General features: G+C 27.4%; 2 protein-coding genes across 2 annotated transcripts; both read right to left on the bottom strand.

Annotated features, from left to right (window-relative positions):
- Positions 1-4,283: 4,283 nt before the first annotated feature.
- LOC135930350 (uncharacterized) lies at positions 4,284-13,691 on the bottom strand. Its single transcript, XM_065467133.1, has 5 exons — positions 13,560-13,691; positions 6,955-7,164; positions 6,330-6,821; positions 4,859-5,057; positions 4,284-4,386 (listed from the first exon to the last, which is right to left on the bottom strand). The coding sequence occupies exons 1-5, from the start codon at positions 13,597-13,599 to the stop codon at positions 4,284-4,286; spliced, it is 1,044 nt and encodes a 347-aa protein (XP_065323205.1). The 5' UTR covers positions 13,600-13,691.
- A 2,437-nt stretch (positions 13,692-16,128) lies between these two features.
- LOC135930476 (S-phase kinase-associated protein 1-like) lies at positions 16,129-16,777 on the bottom strand. Its single transcript, XM_065467278.1, has one exon. The coding sequence runs from the start codon at positions 16,732-16,734 to the stop codon at positions 16,249-16,251; it is 486 nt and encodes a 161-aa protein (XP_065323350.1). The 5' UTR covers positions 16,735-16,777; the 3' UTR covers positions 16,129-16,248.
- Between the last annotated feature and the right edge of the window lie 1,383 nt (positions 16,778-18,160).

Raw genomic sequence — 18,160 nt, 5'->3', positions numbered from 1 at the left:
TGTAATAAAAATATTATATAAAAATTTAGGGTTAATAAAATAACGATTGTAAACATGATACTATATTCGATACTTTTTTACTTTAAGTATGTCAAAGATACTTTATTATGTGTGTTATTCGTATTCTTGATAAAAAAATATTTATTACATAAAGTTAGACCTGTGCCCGTCGCTTAATACCACGCCAACGCCGTCGCCGATGAAAAAATTTGACAGCGTGATTTTATTATAAATAATGTATATTTTTTATATTATTTATTAATAAGAAACATTTAAACATATTTTAAATTATTTTAAAATGTATTATATTATTTTTTCTATAACTTTTGATATGTAAACCTAAAAATATATACGGCGAAATTATATTACCTTTTAATTTCAAAATTATAATAATTTTAATATCGCATTTTATACATTGGCGACTTTATTTTTTAAATTTTATAAATAATTTTAAACCGAGATGTTAATTTTCAGATTAATCACCAAATTTCTTCATTTTTATTTTATTTAATACATAATTTGTTTTTGAATTTTATTCAGCCAAGATTGTTAACCTAATTATATAAAATCAATCAAGGTATATATTAATTATATTACTCAAATTTTTATTTTAAATAGTGGTTTTTTTATGTGGAACTTAATTTTCTTATCTTTATTTTTAACAGTTGATACAATTTTCGTAACTTAAATTAAGAAAGTGATCCCCTTTCAAAAATTTAAATCAATCAATCCCTTTACCAGGGGAAGAATTATTATATTTAATTTTATTAATGAGATTTTTCTTCCTCCTGGGAAGATAATTTATATGAAATCCTTTGTCTAACCATTTTGTTCTTATGGCTCCATTGATTTCAGGATTTCTATATGCAGTATTTGTCTGGTTTCCCAACCTCATAGGATTTTCCACCCTAAGATTGTTTAGGGAAATGGCTTTCAGAATTCCATTGACTCAACGAAAAAACTTGCGCAGGAAATGGAAATGATTTTAGAAGAGCACTGCTTTCCTTCAATAACAATTATTCGTAGGCGGAAAGGTTCAAAAGCAATTTTCTTACAATGGAGATAACAAGCCTATACATGAGATCCTCAAAAAAATATGAGATTAATTTTACAATGTATTACTAGATCAAAAGAGGAAATCTTGTGGGAGGGGGGGGGGGGGGGTTCAGTTAAAGTTCTTTAAAAATCATTTTGTATTCTTATCCAATATACCAAAATTAATGAATGAGCCTGAAAACGATTAAAATTTAATCATGTTATATATATTTTTAGTTTCATTGTGAAAATTTATCAAATTAAGCATAAAAGTCTCGGAATGGCGCTGATTGTCGAACACAGTTGCTAATAACTTTTTCACTCAATTCCAACATCACGAAAGATTTCATCAACTAACTTTAATATTTTTACATATGTGTCGCTCCCAAAAATCTACTTAACAAAAGGGCCCGAGATTGCTTTGTAAAGTACCCTTTTGGAGCTATTTAATAATATTAATTGAATTTATGAATTAATTAGCATATCTTTTTATTACCTCATGACATTCCAAGATAGTTCTTAGTATTGCACATCTGTACTAGTCCAGAATAGCCTGAGCTACCAATAACTGTTTAATTTCATATAACTTAAGAAGAAACCATTTTATATATGACGGAAAAATTAAATTGCTTTCAATAAAAAATCTTCGAGAATATAATTTTGTAATTGCTATTGTAAATTCCATTACAAGATAATAGTTGTAATAAATTGACCAATAGAAGATAAGGGTAAGAGAAAACTAATAAAACTTTAACTTACATTCCATTATTTTTTTACAAATCCTTTTTTGTTAACTAATAGTTTAATGCATTCCTTTAACAAGTTAATTTAAATTTTTTCTAAATTATTTGAAATTCTAAGGTTTTCAATAAGTTAATGATTTTGCCGTTTCACAATATCTATTTGAGTAACAATTTCTGATGATTCTTGTAATTTTTATATGAATTCTAGATGATTCAGTGAAACCAAAAATTAAAAATATTTTAGATTATAGATTTTTAACTATTCTTTCTTTTATTTATAATATATTTTGTCAATATTTATTTTTAAAAAGTTCTAAATTTAGTCAATGAATGTTACGATATTGAATATGAATGATGAAATGAAATGAATATCATTATAATATAAATGTTATTTTCAATAAAATGATATAATACAGATGCCTGACGAAATTAGAGCAATGACATATAATAATACCTAGACTGAAGATGCGTTCATAATAATGCATTTGAAAGCGGAGTGCAAATCAGCTGGACTCGCCATTTTAGTAACTCATAATATAGTATCATGTTAATAACTAACTACTTAATTCATAACTTGCTTCCATTAATAATTGTAATATTTCTCAACTTTAAAAAAAAATCAACACTTTATATTTCTCACTTTTATTAACGATCAACACTTTAAATAGATTCCAATGTAGTATTTCTTATTCAACCAAAAAAAAAATCTTACTTTTTCTTTAATACACTTTGTATTTTTAGTAAAATAATTCTTGATGACTATATTTTTTTTTTTACTTTTTATTTCTTTTTATTTTTTAATTCGAAAAAAAAAATTATTCAAAAAAAATATAATGAATGAAAAGATATATTTTTCTTTTTTCAACAACTTTTTTAAAAAAAATAATAATAATAAAACAATATTATATTTTTTTTAATCAACAAAAAAAAATAACATTAAAAAAAATATCGATTATTTTGAAAATATATTACGATAATTATAAATTGCGATAATTACGATAAAAATATATTACGATAATTATAAATTGCGATAATTACGATAATAATGATATGGGTATAACCAAAATGGCGTCCCCAGCTGTTTTTCATTGATGTACATTTATAATTAATGCATCATCATTCAAGGTATTATTATATGTCATTCTGCGCAGGCCCACTTATGAATTTGTGGCATTTCTATACACTCTGCGATAATTTTATTATTGGTATGTCTAAGTTGAGTGACTTTAAATAATTTTCCATTTAAATATGCTTAATTTACATTTGTTTTTTAAATTGTATAGCATCATTGATTTCAATTCCCGATTCTTATAATTAAATATTAGATAACTCGGTTCCATCATATGGCGATTTTAATAAAATATGATAATTAAGGTTAACTAATATAATTTTTATTAATGTTATTGTATTTTATTTTTGAATGGCAAAGTTCATTAAGATAAAGTTTGTTTTTTTTTAAAATAATTTGTATCTTGAATATATTGAATCAAAGATACAAGATCTTTTAGAAAAATTTAAAAATACAAATATCCGCGATATTACTCTTAGACCTGAGATGGGGTAACATCAATAGTTACTAGGAACAGTTATCTCTTCTCTTAGAAGAACTAAGAACCAGACCTTAATTATTAAATTTTTATTTATCTTGCTATAAAATCGTGGCATTTTTTTAATATTTATTTTTCAAACTCATTCAATAACTCTCCAAAATCAAATTCAACGCATTTTTAAATATATCTAGTTATCATCTTATTACGCCATTATCAATTCTATCTTTCATTGATCTTCCATTCTTCGCACTTCTCTTCCCTCTTCCGTGTTTCCAATTCCTTCATCTTAAGTTTCTTGGTAATATCCTCCCTATTGCGAATCAACTTATAAAAAATATTTTAGCTTACAAACAACTTTCATCTTTCCAGGGACATCACTAGCCTACAATTTCAGAGGGCCCAAAAAAAATTTAATGGCCCTTTGTAATAGCTAAAAAATAGTTTAAAAATTTTCAGCAGAATGCTCATTAAATTTTCCAGGGGTCACGTGTTTTGTAACAAATCATATTTTATTTTCAAGAATAAATAAGTATTATTAGAAATGGTTGGGTAAAATTTATATAGTATTTTAAATTTATTTTATAATCGCATCTTAAGATATATCAAACCATAGAAAAAATCCTATATTATTGTTACCTTCCTGTTGGCTGGGATAAAATAGAAATAATATCGTTCTTAGATAAGTATATCAAATGAGTATCGGGATACATAACCTAATTATAGAATTTGGGTTTACAAAAATTCAATATTAACACCGCTATTTTAAACGATTAATTTGATTTCTCGATAATTTCGTTAATTTAAGCCGTGTATTATTTGAATTTAAAATTTTTTTCTTTAAATGCGTTAAAACAAAAACGAGTATTATATAGTTCCATCGAACGTAGATATAGTAATAAAATAATGCAAAATATATATATATATTTTTTTTTAAATATTATAAGTTCGTATAGATTCAATATTTGAATTTGAGATCAGAATATTTATTCTCGTGATTATGATCAATTGAGCTACTTTTGAAACTAGCTTGATCGTCAGAACTTTCATTGAAAAATTCCCTATAAGTAGGATAAATAAAGTTTATGTATATTATAGTACATTACATAGTATTATAATATCAGATGGCATGCTTAGAGTGGGTGGGGAGAGGGGCGCTCAATCACTTCTCACCCCCGAAATAATTATTTATTTATAAATGGTATTCATACTGAAGATATATGAAACAATAAAAATTTCAAATTATAGGTTAAGAAAACATTGTAAAAAATAAATGTATTATTTTTACTATGAATTTATTCTGCAATACTCTTTATTTTTCTTCTAGTATTTTCCAAGAGTTATCTTTGAAGTGTAACTGTTAATTTAAGAAGTAGCTGATTATATTACAGTTACTTTTTAAATAATCTGTATAACCCATCATGTTTAGCAGATCTCTCTATTTAATTAGAGAATGTGGAAACATTATGAGAAATTATAAGGCATATCAGCATATAGTATAAATTATAATGATATACATATATATATATATACTTCTTTTTGGCATAATAAGCGAAAACCGAAATTCCGGCAATTATGAATATGATCGTAGCTGTCATCAATGACACGATAATGTCGAACCCATTGTGCTGACATCTGTCACCTAAATACCAATCCGGACATTTGCAATATTTTTTATTCGATTTGATTTCACAGATCCCGTTGTTGGAACAATAGTCTCTAGGGCAATTCACTAATATTAAAAAATATTTGTCAGTGTCAAATCATTAATCGGCTCCTTAGTTTTTTAGCTTATTTGTTTGCCCATATTAGTTAAAAAAAAAGTTTTATATACAATATTTAATTAAATTAATTTATTCGATAAGTTACTCAGTATTCGGTTTGACCCTACTCGAACTCACTCAACCCGGTTCAATTCGAATCAGTACCTAGCCCTAACATAGTGGTCGGGTTTCTTATGAAATAATAATTTCTAAGTAGAAACGGATATAGATTTAATAATCAGCATGCTTAACTTCCTCCTGATTATAACAATTTTTTATTCTATTAAACCCGCCCCCCCCCCCCCTATAATTCTGGGTCTATTCATTACATTTAACTCATTAGGTTTTTTTTCTCGTCAGGTCTGATTAGAACGATTTCTGAGACTCATGCTCAAGAGGTTTGCCTAATTTCTCCAACCCCTGTTCACTCTGAATCAGTGGTTTTGAGTATTTTAGCAAAAATGGCGTCACTATCCTTTTCAACTTGAGGGGGGGGGGGTTCAAAAATTATTTTATTTTAATTTCCAGGATTTCTTTATTTAAAATAATTTCGAAATAACCTTCTCTTTTTTAGCTTATAATTTCAAAATGACCACATTGCAAAATTTTCAGGGGACACTACAAATTTTTTAAGGGCTCGAACCCTTGTGCGAAACACCCACATATAATAACTCTTATAAATTGTTAAAAAGTTTTAAAAAATCTTAAAATTTGAAAATTTCTGAAAGTTTTGAAACTTTTCAAAAAAAAACGATCATCATTTTGAACATTAACCTCATAAAAAATATTTCAAACTATCCAAAAATTTTGTTCAACATATTTTTATATCATAAAGTATAATCTCAAACTTGTAAGGTATCGTTGCGGGCCTATTAAGGATAGTTATTTGATATTTGTTATTCGATTCAAAATTTACGAATACCGAATTATTCGATTCGAAAATTTGGATAGAGGCAAATAGAAAAAAATCTTATGCCCAATGGATTTTATTTTTTAAAATAATTTATTTTAATATTCGAAAAGAAATCGAATTATTCGTTATTCGATTATCCGTAAAATACAAAATTATTCGGTTAGATATTTTTACGAAATACGGATATTTGATTCTATTCGAATTAAACCGAATACTCGATTATTCGGTTAAATATTTTGCGAAATACGGATATTTGATTTTTACTCGAATTTTCGTAGGGCCTCGTTTTAAGATTATACTTTGCAATTTATAATTATAGGTAATTTACTTGAACATTTTATGAACCCGGTTTCTTTTTCAACCATTTCTTGGTATCCTTCCTTGCAACGACACTCCTTGAATATCATGTGACTTGAAACGCATACAGTATCAGGTTCGGGACACAAATTGACGCCACCCGAAACGCAAGGATCCTTCTCATAAGCGGCCTTTATCCTAGAGTTCGTTAGATTAAGGGGCGCGTACAGGGGAGGTCTCTTGAGCCCCTCGGCAAAGATCCTTCTTATATCATCGGCGGTCCTGTTGGCCCCTTGCTTTAATACTATATCCGCGTGAACAATGACAGACCCGGGTAGAAAATGTACCACGTATACATTTAAAATGAAACCAGCGGCATCCGAATTGGCGAGTATTATGAGCCATATGGTCGACAGAAATTTACCCTGCAGCTCTTTGTATTTCCGGGAATCGGCATTTAAGTAATCATGCTTAAACCGTATCCTGGTCATGTGAACCACGACTCGGATAGCGGTAGAGGGCACTAAAAATTATTATTTTTTTATAAATTGTATAAGTTTTATATTTTTTATAAATAATTTTCTGCCCTTTTTTGATTGAAGCTTTGTAAAAATAAATGACAGGGGGGAAACGTTAATCATATGCTAAATAATTACATCCGCATGAATTCGTAGTTGGATCTAATATATAAGGGGACGGGCATTGGCAGAGAGAGGGATTGTTGTTGATCGAAACGCATTTCCTGGGAGCCAAACAGTTAACGTTCGCTTGACAAAATGCCATGGCACTGGCTAATATATTTCCGACATTTTGGTTGTTATTGTTAGTGTAACCTTGTCCGATAACCCCGTTATATCCATATAAGACTTCGCATATACATATGTTTTTTTTTGAAATAGTTGAATATTATTATTAAAATAGGATTGTAATACTGAACTAATTTTTTGAAATAGAGGAACATATGTTCATCGATGAATATCTATACTTAAAAACAATAAATAACCCTGCTGTATAAAAGGCCAGCGGCAACCTTGGGTGAACTGACACGATAAAGTTATTCCAATTTTAGTTTTAAGAATAATAAGTATCATATAAGTTTTCCCAATGATACCTGACTAGTAAAAAGTTATGTTAAATAACAGATAGAAAATAAATATATTCAATAAATCTCTGTACTTTTTTTTCCATACACTTCTAAATAAAAATTATTAAAATCTTTTCCCTTTGGCATAAAATTATGTAAAAATATTTAAAACAATATATACACAATTTATAAGAATTTTATTATTCACTTGGGATGAAAAATAAAAAAGTTTTTAGAATTTTTGATCAGTTCTTCCCCCCCCCCTCTCTATCAATAATAAAAAAAAAATATTTCCAAAAAGCATATTTTTGAACAAAGAAAATAAAAATATGAAATATGGAAATTTATATAATTTGACAATAATAAAAATTTTTTTACAAATAATATTAATATAAAATAGTACTCTTTTTAGTAAATATTCATATTCATATTCACTTCATAATCGTATATACAACGTGTTAGTTTGAAAAGAAAAGAAAAGAAAGTATAATAGAAGATAAATAATGAAAATCCTTAATTTCTTAATGTTGGGTTGTGTCAGATTTCAGAAATATTTACTCCTTCCAAGAAATAAAATTAGCGTATTCTTTGGAATTCTTCAGAGTTTATTGTTCTAGCAAAGCTTAATAGATGATTTTTTTTATTAGGTCTACTACGAAAAGATGTTCAGAGATCTGCATTCCCTGGCAGGATTCATTTTCTAGCTAAAAACAAATATATAAAACCCGGTTTATATTTTGTTAAATCCTGGAAATGTCCAGCAAAATAACTAACTTACATGATATTTTTTTTTAAAAAAAATGGAAAATTAAGAGCTATTCTAGAAAGATCGATGATTGGGATTGTTGGCATTCAAAGGCAACAAACTATGGATGATAAATGTAGTAGAAGTGTAGAACAAGATATATAAAAGAAATAACCTCATAATCATACACACACATATAATAATAGTAATTGATAAGTCATGATAAACAAATATAATAAATAGACCCTAATCATTCTTTCTCAAATCTTGTGAAAGCATCTAATAGAAAATTATCTAAGTATATTAACCCATAACCCTAACTGAACACGATGAAGAATATTATCAAAAACTTTGAGCGCCACTACATATTTACGAAACATATATAATAGACATGTAGCCATTATTTTCTGGGAAAGGAAAGCTTTATGAGAGCTTATTTGCCCCGTAAATTTTATCGAGTGACGGCTCTTTTCTTTTCTTTTCTTTTCTTTTCTTTTCTTTTTCTTTTCTTTTCTTTTCTTTTCTTTTCTTTTCTTTTCTTTTCTTTTCTTTTCTTTTCTTTTCTTTTCTTTTAATCATTGATTTAGCAGAATCCTGCAAATTTACCATGCAAGAGACCGCACCTCTACCATTGGTAACGTCTATGACATTACATTATATAATAACCTTCTATTTATTGGTATAGGATAGGTGCTAAAACATGTTAAGTATGAATGTCCCTATCGAAGAAGATGATGTTCGTTTTAAATTACACCACACAATTATAAAGTCTACAGATGTAAGATGTAATAGCAATGTGTGCTTAATAATTATAAAAATATAAAAAAGATATTTTTTTAAAAAAATTAAATACCATTTTTACAATCTTGTCCACTTTTTGTTATACAGTTCTAGTTTTACCGATTATGATTATAACCTAATAGTCAGAGTCGAAATGACAGATTATTTAGAAAATTAGTAATTGATACTAAATAAATAACCTTTAATTTTATAATTTGTTAAATTTATATGGCATGCATGAATTTTATTAGGGTTTACCTTATTTTTTAAATAATAATAAATAATTTTGTCAAAAAATATGTTGTTATATTTGGTGTATTTGATTTATATTTTTTTGGTTATTGTTGGCTACTACAAAATTTAGCGCTGAAATTGGCACTTCACTTCCCACCCTTAGATATTAGAGTACAATTTTATAAGAAATAACGTTTTTTTCTTGAATCACGTATTTTGGAAAACATTCCCACCACTCTCCCTTCCACCCTTCCTGATAAATTAATTGATTCTGCTTTGTTTTGATTGATAACTTTTAAATTTTTGCCGTTTTTCCATTAATATTCCATCTAGGAAACGTGTCACCATTGGCACAAGCACCGATCCTGAAACCCAGTTAAAATTAAACTCGCATGGTCATGCCCGGGTATTTTTTTAAAAAAAATTTTTTAGGCCCGGCCCGACCCAGGTATTTTTTTAACCCCGGCCCGGGTTTATCAAATTACGGCAGGGCCGGGGCTGTCGGTCTCCGTTTAGTTCAGATGCGCTCCATTTAATATCTTTCAATCCATCAAAGCTTTTACAACACATTTCCACCCCCCCCCCTCCTATAAACGGAGAGAGAAAATGAACAAGGGCTAACCGAGACAATTTATTTCATTATTTTATAACGCCATTCTTTCTTTCTTTCTTTCTTTCTTTCTTTCTTTCTTTCTTTCTTTCTTTCTTTCTTTCTTTCTTTAAAAAAGCTCATATTTTTCGATATATACTCTAAGCTCAAATATTTTTAGGTAAACCCGCAGATGGAACCATGATTCAAATATTTTAATCAATATAATTTCCCCAAAATTAAAAAGAAAGTTTCAAGAATTCACTAAATTGAATTATTTTTTTAAAGTGAATTAAATACAATTCTTGTACTTGTACCTAAATTTTCCCATTCCCACACGTGACATCTGATGGTAGATTTTGAATATGCTATAATAACATTTTTTAAAAGGGGGGACAGACATTGCACCTTTCACTTTAAATTCCAAATTTCTAAATCGAATTGAAGTGTGCTCAGAGATTAGGACGCGCTCAAGATTTTTCTTATCTGTTAGGAACTCATTCCGATCGGCACAAAATCCCACCGTCAGCCTTCTATAGTGCAATAAATTGTACTAAGTTGTTAAACGGCTAACTCACTATTTCATCCAGAATAATATAACTCAAGACTACGATTTTGCTTGTAGAAGGAACCTAAGCAAGGACATCTATTCGCGAAATCTCAAGACTCAGGCCATATTTTTCGGGCTAATATTGAGTTAGCCGTTCTTAAAGATCGGCTCAAAATAAGCCGTTTAACAACACTATACTACCGCATGCACTAAAAAAGATTAAAGAAAGTTAGCATTAATTGAATAGGTAAAAAATCAATTGTTCGACATTTTTTGGGGGGTTGAAAGAAAATGCCAGTTTAATTAACATATTTTTTCCTTTAATAGTAATTTTTTACATAATATATATATATATATATAGCTAATTATAATTATCACGACAAAAAATAATATTAATATTATAACTGGCAAAATAATTATATCTATCACGTGTTTTCAAAAATCGTGTCTAATTATGATTAATTTATCGTCCCTCCTCCATCTTTTATTTTATATTTTATTTTACAAAGCGAGCAGAGCAGATTATGTCTTTAAAGTTACATTTATAGATATTTTATGTATCGCCTTAATTAAATTAATGTTATATTCAAAATAAGTTATTTATTTTAAAATTATTAATACCATTAATTGTTATCAGAAATCTACAGAGGTATACCATTTGCATGGCTCGGTCCGGACCGGTTATATTTACGCGGGCCAATCCGGGCTTAGGTCCGGGCCCGCAGGTCTTTGATTACGTTGAGCGTGGTGTTGTTAAACGGCTCGTTTTGAGCCGATTTTTTAAAAACGGTTGGCTCAATACTTACCCCGGGAAAAATATTATCTAAGCCTGAAGATTTAGATCATAGAAGGAAACAAAGGTCTAGACATATATTTTCTAAATCTTAAGGACTTAGACAATATTTCTCTGGTTAGAATATTGAGTTGCCAACACTAGTTCTGTTCCTATGGTTTATATTACTTAACTAAGTTAAGGAACGAAATGGAAGAAACATCATAAAAATTTCTTAAATAAATCAATGGCTGCAATAGTTTAATTCGTATAAAAGGCTAACATTTAACTTTGTGTTAAAACATTTTTGCGCGTCGCGACGATATTCGCGATATCTTAATAAATCGTATATTTTGCCATTATAAAAAAAAATTTAGACGCGTAATTGAACCCCCGATTTACCACCCCCATTCCTATTCGTAGCCAATGATCCATTTATAAATCTTATTTTTTTTATAGTTTGAAAAATTATAAAGGAAGTGTCACTAATATTCACGTTATCTAGTTTTTCTCCTATACCAAATTAGACTAGGAGAGTAGGAGATAATAAACAGAAAATATAGGTTACAAAAAAATTTAAAACTTAAAAAAAAAACAATATTATTTTTATTATTATTATAGAATATTTGGGATTTTTTTTAAAGCTTGTAATGGGTTTTCATTTTGTAACACAAATTTGTTAAAAAAAAATTAATTTTTTTGATAGAAATTACATATTTTGTTTTAAAAGAAAAGGAAAGTATGTTGTAATTGTAACAAGTGGATCAGTCAAATATTGACTTAGCATAATTATTAATATTTATAAGAAAATCTTCCTTTAAACTTTAAAATTTAAACTTATATTAAGTTTATATTAAACATTTTTGTCGAATAAGAATAATAATTCATGAAAAAATATTCTTAAGTTTTTCTTCTTGATTAAAGGGAAAAATATAATAATAATGGTTTACTGTTTAAATCTCAATTTTTTTTTTAATGAACTTATATTATAATAAGATTTGTTGAAAACAACCTCATAAGCATTTATTTTCGAAATTCTTATAGATAAAATCTAAAAATTCAAAGGATTTTAATTAATTTTAAAAAGTTTATAAATTCCCCCCCCCCCCTAAGGAATATAAATATATGAAAAGATAGCAATAAAAATAAATTTAATACGTAAAAAGTTTAAGAAGAGTAATTTCATTATATATATATTTATATATGTATATAAAAAAATTTTTGGACCACTGTACGGATTTTTTTTTCCTTTGAATTCCCTATTCCTTGACACCAGTTGGAATTTAAATTATATTTGATCTTGACTAAGGGATTGATTTTAACATTAAGCTCATTAGAAATTCTTTTCTGGCAATTAGGAAGCGAATGATTATGATATTTTTTTGTTCTCAATCAGTATGATTTGGGAATAAAAAGGTCACCCCCTAAGGACCCGGCAAATTTTTGAAATCGCATTAATAACAGGCCAGTAGTGTTGTTAAACGGTTCATATTTGAGTCGTTTAGCCGGAATACTAATATGTAAGCCTTCTAGATTTAGCAAATTAGAGGTTCCCTTTCTGCCAATCTCTGAGCAAAAATCTCCAGACTTACATGATTGGTATTATGGCTAGAATATTAATCGGGCGGAGGCCAAGCTTTGATGCCGGTCTGCAAGATCTCTGGGCATTATTATCAGTGTTGATTGAATTAGAACACTCTAGATATTAACACCAACAAAAGCACAAATTGTAAATGATAATATTATTTTTTGGAGTATTTTCTAAAAGAATAGGATATTTATAAAGATTAACAATTATATTATAGGCATGTGGAATTGATGAATTTTAAAAATCTTATTTTATTCCGGCATATGAAGAGTGACGGACCCCATTCTGTGAATAAGGATATTATTTTTATTTTACCAAGAACCCTTTGTGTCATTTTTTTTTCAAAATTTATAGAAAAAAAAAATCAATCTAAATTAATCAATGTTCGACAGATTTCCCGCCAAAATATCCCTGGAGGATACTTCTGATCGAATTGAATATTTTAAATTTACACTCCTCCGCCCAACTATAAAATGGCGATAAACAAAGCGGTATTATTACATCTCGTATAAAATTTTACTCAAAACAAAAACAAGATGGCAAAGTACTTTTTAAAAATTGGAACAGATGATAGGGTTCTAAGGCGACATTTTGAAAGTTAAATCGGAGCCATTTGCCATTTATTATGACCGGAAGTTATTCGAGATCGTATTTGGGAAGCTCGATTTTTGCGTAAAAATGTCGGAAAAAATGATTTATTTTTTAAAAAATAAAAATCCCAATATTTTTCGACTTTATTAAATTGATATTATTTCATTTTATTTGTCCTTAAATCAGCTGCTTTTTTTAGATTATACTATTTTGGAGGTCTGAATTACGGGCCAGGCAGGGTTCTAAGGCTAGGCCTGCAGGATCTCTGATATTAATAAGAAATTACTAATTTTTTTCCAATAATATTTTATTTTTTTGTAATTTATACCATGTACTAGAATAATTTGGCTCAAGAATTTAAAAGTCATCTATGATGGGTTTATATGGATATAAATATATTAGTATTAATGGTATAATTTAAATAGGTTTTTTAAGTAGATTTATATAGATTAAATATTTGAAAAAATAGTTTAGAAAAAAAAAATTAATTTTTTTTTTTAATTATTTAAAACTATAAATTTTTCATAATTTATTTAATTTTATAATAATAAAAATATATTAAAAATATTATTTTTTAAAAAATTTATGAATAAAGCATTGGATCGTCGGAATTAATGAAAGCTTTCCCAAAAAGAAATTAACTTTTATATTTATAAAAAAAAATTCTAAATATATTTATGATAGTTATTATGTTAGTTTAGTTATAAAAATATAACAAATATAAAATTTATTTATAATAGATACAATTTATTAATAATTTTATTATTTTATAAACATATAAAATATTTGCTTTTGTATTTTATAGATAAATAAATCGAAAAATTTAAAATATAATTTGGAGAAACCTCATAAATTAGTCAGAGAAAACTTGGAACCGGGATAAATATCCGGCAGCAAAACCGACCCGAAATTGATTGTAACAGATCTGCAAAAAAAATTTATATAGCATATATTAGAGATTTGCAAAGCAAATTTTTCGCAACCCGAGCCCGACCTGAGCACTATTTTTTAGCCCAAACCGAACCCGAATATTATTCAAATTGTGATTCCTAATAGAGTGTAAAACTTAAACCGATTCGTTAAACTAGTATTATTTACAGGAAATTTGCCTGGTGCGGCAAAATTTTATTTCATCTGAATCGAGCAGCCAAACTTTTTTTAAAAAAAAAGTTAACAGTTTGAAACTTTTTTGATATCGTAACTTGTTTAATACAAGTAAAATCATTTATTAACATAATTGAGTTCCTAAAAGGGAACAATAGTTAAATTTAAAAAAAAATATTGATTTGTATGATGTTCTGTCTGAGGATATAAGAATTCCCTTGGTTTAAAGATGTTCGCGATTTGATTTTGTGAGCTAAATTATTTTTTAAAAAAACGCTAAAAGTTGAAGTAGCGAACTGTCCGTTGGTAGACGTAGCGTTTGTTAGAGAATATAAAATTGATAAGGCTTTTGTATATTTGTTCATTTTTTTTTCAATTCTCTGCTTGAGTAAGCAGGTTGCTATCAATATTAGTGGGGAAGGATCCGAAGGGATTTTCCCATAGGCCCAGTGTTTTGTAAGATTCATAAATATCAAATTTCGAGTAAACCATCTTGAAATTTTTTTTGCATCGCTATTATGACGGTGCCCGATATACCTAAGCTAGCGCTTTTAGGAAGCGTTCTAAGTTTATAAAATTTCTACCTTCTCCTTAATAATTTGACCAATGTGTTTTTTTCCGCCAATCTGTTATTTTTTCGATTGACGCGATTTTAAAAATTTAAAATTTTGATCTGACCGGAAATGCATTTTCAGCATGTTTAGAATACCTACTATCTTACGAATTTTAGATAATTTTACTACTGATAACTTTTGAGACATTTATAATTTATATAAAAAAAAATTAAGTATAAATTATATTGAGTTTGAAAGTTCGTGGAAAAATTGTCTGAAATTCTAAGGGTTAGGTATTCCAAACATGGCGGCATACATTACCGGTAAAATCAGATTTTTATAGTTTGTCACCGCTATACTCATGAAAACTTAAGACACAACTGACATTAGTGTGATTACTCTAAAATCGTTAAAGTATGATGGTTGTGGCTTTTTGATGGAAGTTACAGAGTATTGAAAGATTCCAGCCTTGATGTCCAGATTCCTTGAAAACTAATTTGCCCTCAGGAGCCTCTTTTAAGTGTTCAGAATTGATTTTGTTGACCAATGAAGTGATAATAGTATATAATGATTTTAAAAGAAAGTTAAATAGCAGATTATTCATACTACTCAAGTGACTATATAGGAATGACCCCCACACTGTCAAACTTTTAAATTATAGGTTCCTAGCAAATTAAATCCTTTTCATAACCCAATCATGGTGTCAAAAATATATTAATTAACAAAGTATAAACTATAGTATCGAACAAGTCACTCGGGGTAAAAAAACTGTTATGGCATAAGCATAATTTATCATTTTTGAAAATTATGTTAAATAATTATTCAAATGACTAACACTATATTCTTAAACATTATATAATATAAGATAAATATTTAAATTATTTTATACAAATATTAATCAAAAGATTAATTTTTCTAGCTAAAAAAAAATTAGAATAAAAATATTTTTAAATTATTAATGTATTATGGACATAAATATTTTTATGTAATAAGTTTTTTAAAAGTATATTATAAAATATGATCATGTTATTTAGCTATATTTAGTCAAAGAAAAAAATATTTAAATTTTTTTCTAAAATAAATCAAACCCCTTTAACAATTAAATTATTTAGTAAATAAATAAAATTCTAAGAGCAATTTTTAATAATATTTTATTAAATCATTTGATACATTAATAATAAATATGTATATAATCCAAATTATTTATAAGATAATATTTTATAATCATTTAGAATATTACAAAATCTTTTCTAAAATAGCATATATACATTTATTTAGATAAATAAAAATACAAGTTAGATTCAAATTATTATATTTTACTATTACTTTTCTTCTTACAATTCATTATCTATATTAGCATCACTTTTCTTCGCACCATTCATTTTCTTTACGAACCTGTTCTTCTTCACTGGGTGTAAAATCATTTTTAATATTGAATGTTTTTCTTATTTCTTCCGGTGTTTTACCTTTTATCATATTTGCTACTGTTTTACAGGTAACATCTAATAGGCCTTTAATGTCCAAATAGTTAGCAGCTAATATTAATTCAAAAAGTGTTCCTTGATCAACTTTCAAAAAATCAGCATCCCAGCTACTAATATCGTCTGTACGCTTTTCTCTTTCCTCGTCATCTGGCGGGGTTGGATCGTCTTTATGATGTGTAGCCCATTGAATAACTTTTTTTAATATAGCAGCATTGACATTTGGAAGAGGGACAACTTCTTCCTCTTCATCCTCCATACCTAGGTCTTCTAGCATAGTTTTAATTGTTCCCGAAACCTTTGCAATTTCAACATCCATTTCAAATATTTCACCATCAGAAGATTGCAGCTTTATATTGGGCATTTTGACGAAATTAATTGAAAGATAAAAGATGTTATGTGTATCCTGTAGAAAAAAGGGAATTTTATATTAAATATAATTAAAGTAATGGATAATATATAAAAAAAAGAACAATCCTGCAAAGGTTTTTTAAAAAATAGTAATACATTAAGCAAATAAAACAAAACTAGTGTATTATTAAAATTTAAATATAAGAAATTCTGTTGTGTTGTGTACTTTTTGAATATACTTTTTGTTTTTTGAACTAATTTTTATTATTTACTATAATCTAATTTTTATTATTTTTTATAATCTAATTTTATTTTATAAACGGCGTAACCTTACTTTTTATATTATTTTACTTTTTTGTATTTCGTTTGTATTCTAATCTGGACTTATAAAAAATGTATATAAACGAAGTGTGAAATGAAAAAGTTAGTTAATAAAATATATTTTTACTGACTCGCACCTCGCGCAATAACGTTAGAACCTTATTATTTGCATGGTGCCCCGGCTCTGGGTGGTGGACTAGAAAAAGATGACTACCTAATCTTCTGAGATGACTATCTAACCTATAGAGACTGCTTTACCTATTGAAATGACTACCTTATTTATTAATATGACTACCTATTGTGACGACTATCTAACCTATAGAGACTGCTTTACCTATTGAAATGACTACTATTTAAATCGTCTTAATTCTCCTATATTGAAATGGTTTTTACTATTATCCTTTTTTTTGCAGTATATATATATATATCTATATTTTGTTTTTTTCTATTTTTTACTTGCAGTAGGTTTTTATTTCCTTTTATTTTTTTCTTCACTAAACATACATCAATTAAAAATTACAAAATAAAACATATAATATATCTTTTTTTCTTTTGCTTCCATTATATATATTCACTTTCTACCCCATCATCGTTATTCATCACAAAACAAAGATAATAATAATAATAATAATAATAATAATAATAATAATAATAATAATAATAATAATAATAAATAATTTTTTTCCTTTTCAATAAAAAAACAATAATAATAATAACTTTTTCCTTTTCGATAAAAAAAACAATAATAATAATACTAATAATAAAACTTTCATAATGTTCCTCGATAATGTTCCTCGTTATTCCTTTCATAATGTTCCTCGATACTGTTCCTCGTCAACTACCTTATTTATTGGTATGACTACCTATTGTGACGACTACCTAATCTATTGAGATGACTACCTATTGTGACGACTATCTAACCTATAGAGACTGCTTTACCTATTGAAATGACTACCTTATCTATTGATATGACTACCTATTGTGACGACTACCTAATCTATTGAGATGACTACCTATTGAGATGAATACCTTATCTATTGATATGACCAAGAATTATACCTTAGACGTTCTTTCATGCAAAAAGCTTCTTTCTTCATGGTGTCCCGGCTCTGGATGTT

The sequence above is a fragment of the Gordionus sp. m RMFG-2023 genome, chromosome 5, assembly GCF_954871325.1.
Source record: "Gordionus sp. m RMFG-2023 chromosome 5, tfGorSpeb1-WG-v2, whole genome shotgun sequence".
Taxonomy (NCBI): domain Eukaryota; kingdom Metazoa; phylum Nematomorpha; class Gordioida; order Chordodea; family Parachordodidae; genus Gordionus; species Gordionus sp. m RMFG-2023.
This window is presented reverse-complemented; position numbering and strand designations above follow the sequence as displayed.

Excerpts from the sequence above, each read along its gene's own strand:
- LOC135930350 (XM_065467133.1), bottom strand. The coding sequence starts at position 13,599 with ATGACTTTTAAATTCTTGAGCCAAATTATTCTAGTACATG. Across the intron at positions 7,165-13,559 it reads CCAAATTATTCTAGTACATG|TCTTATATGGATATAACGGG; the intron begins GTATAAATTACA and ends GTATATGCGAAG. Across the intron at positions 4,387-4,858 it reads GCTTATTATGCCAAAAAGAA|GGAATTTTTCAATGAAAGTT; the intron begins GTATATATATAT and ends TCCTACTTATAG.
- LOC135930476 (XM_065467278.1), bottom strand. The coding sequence starts at position 16,734 with ATGCCCAATATAAAGCTGCAATCTTCTGATGGTGAAATATTTGAAATG.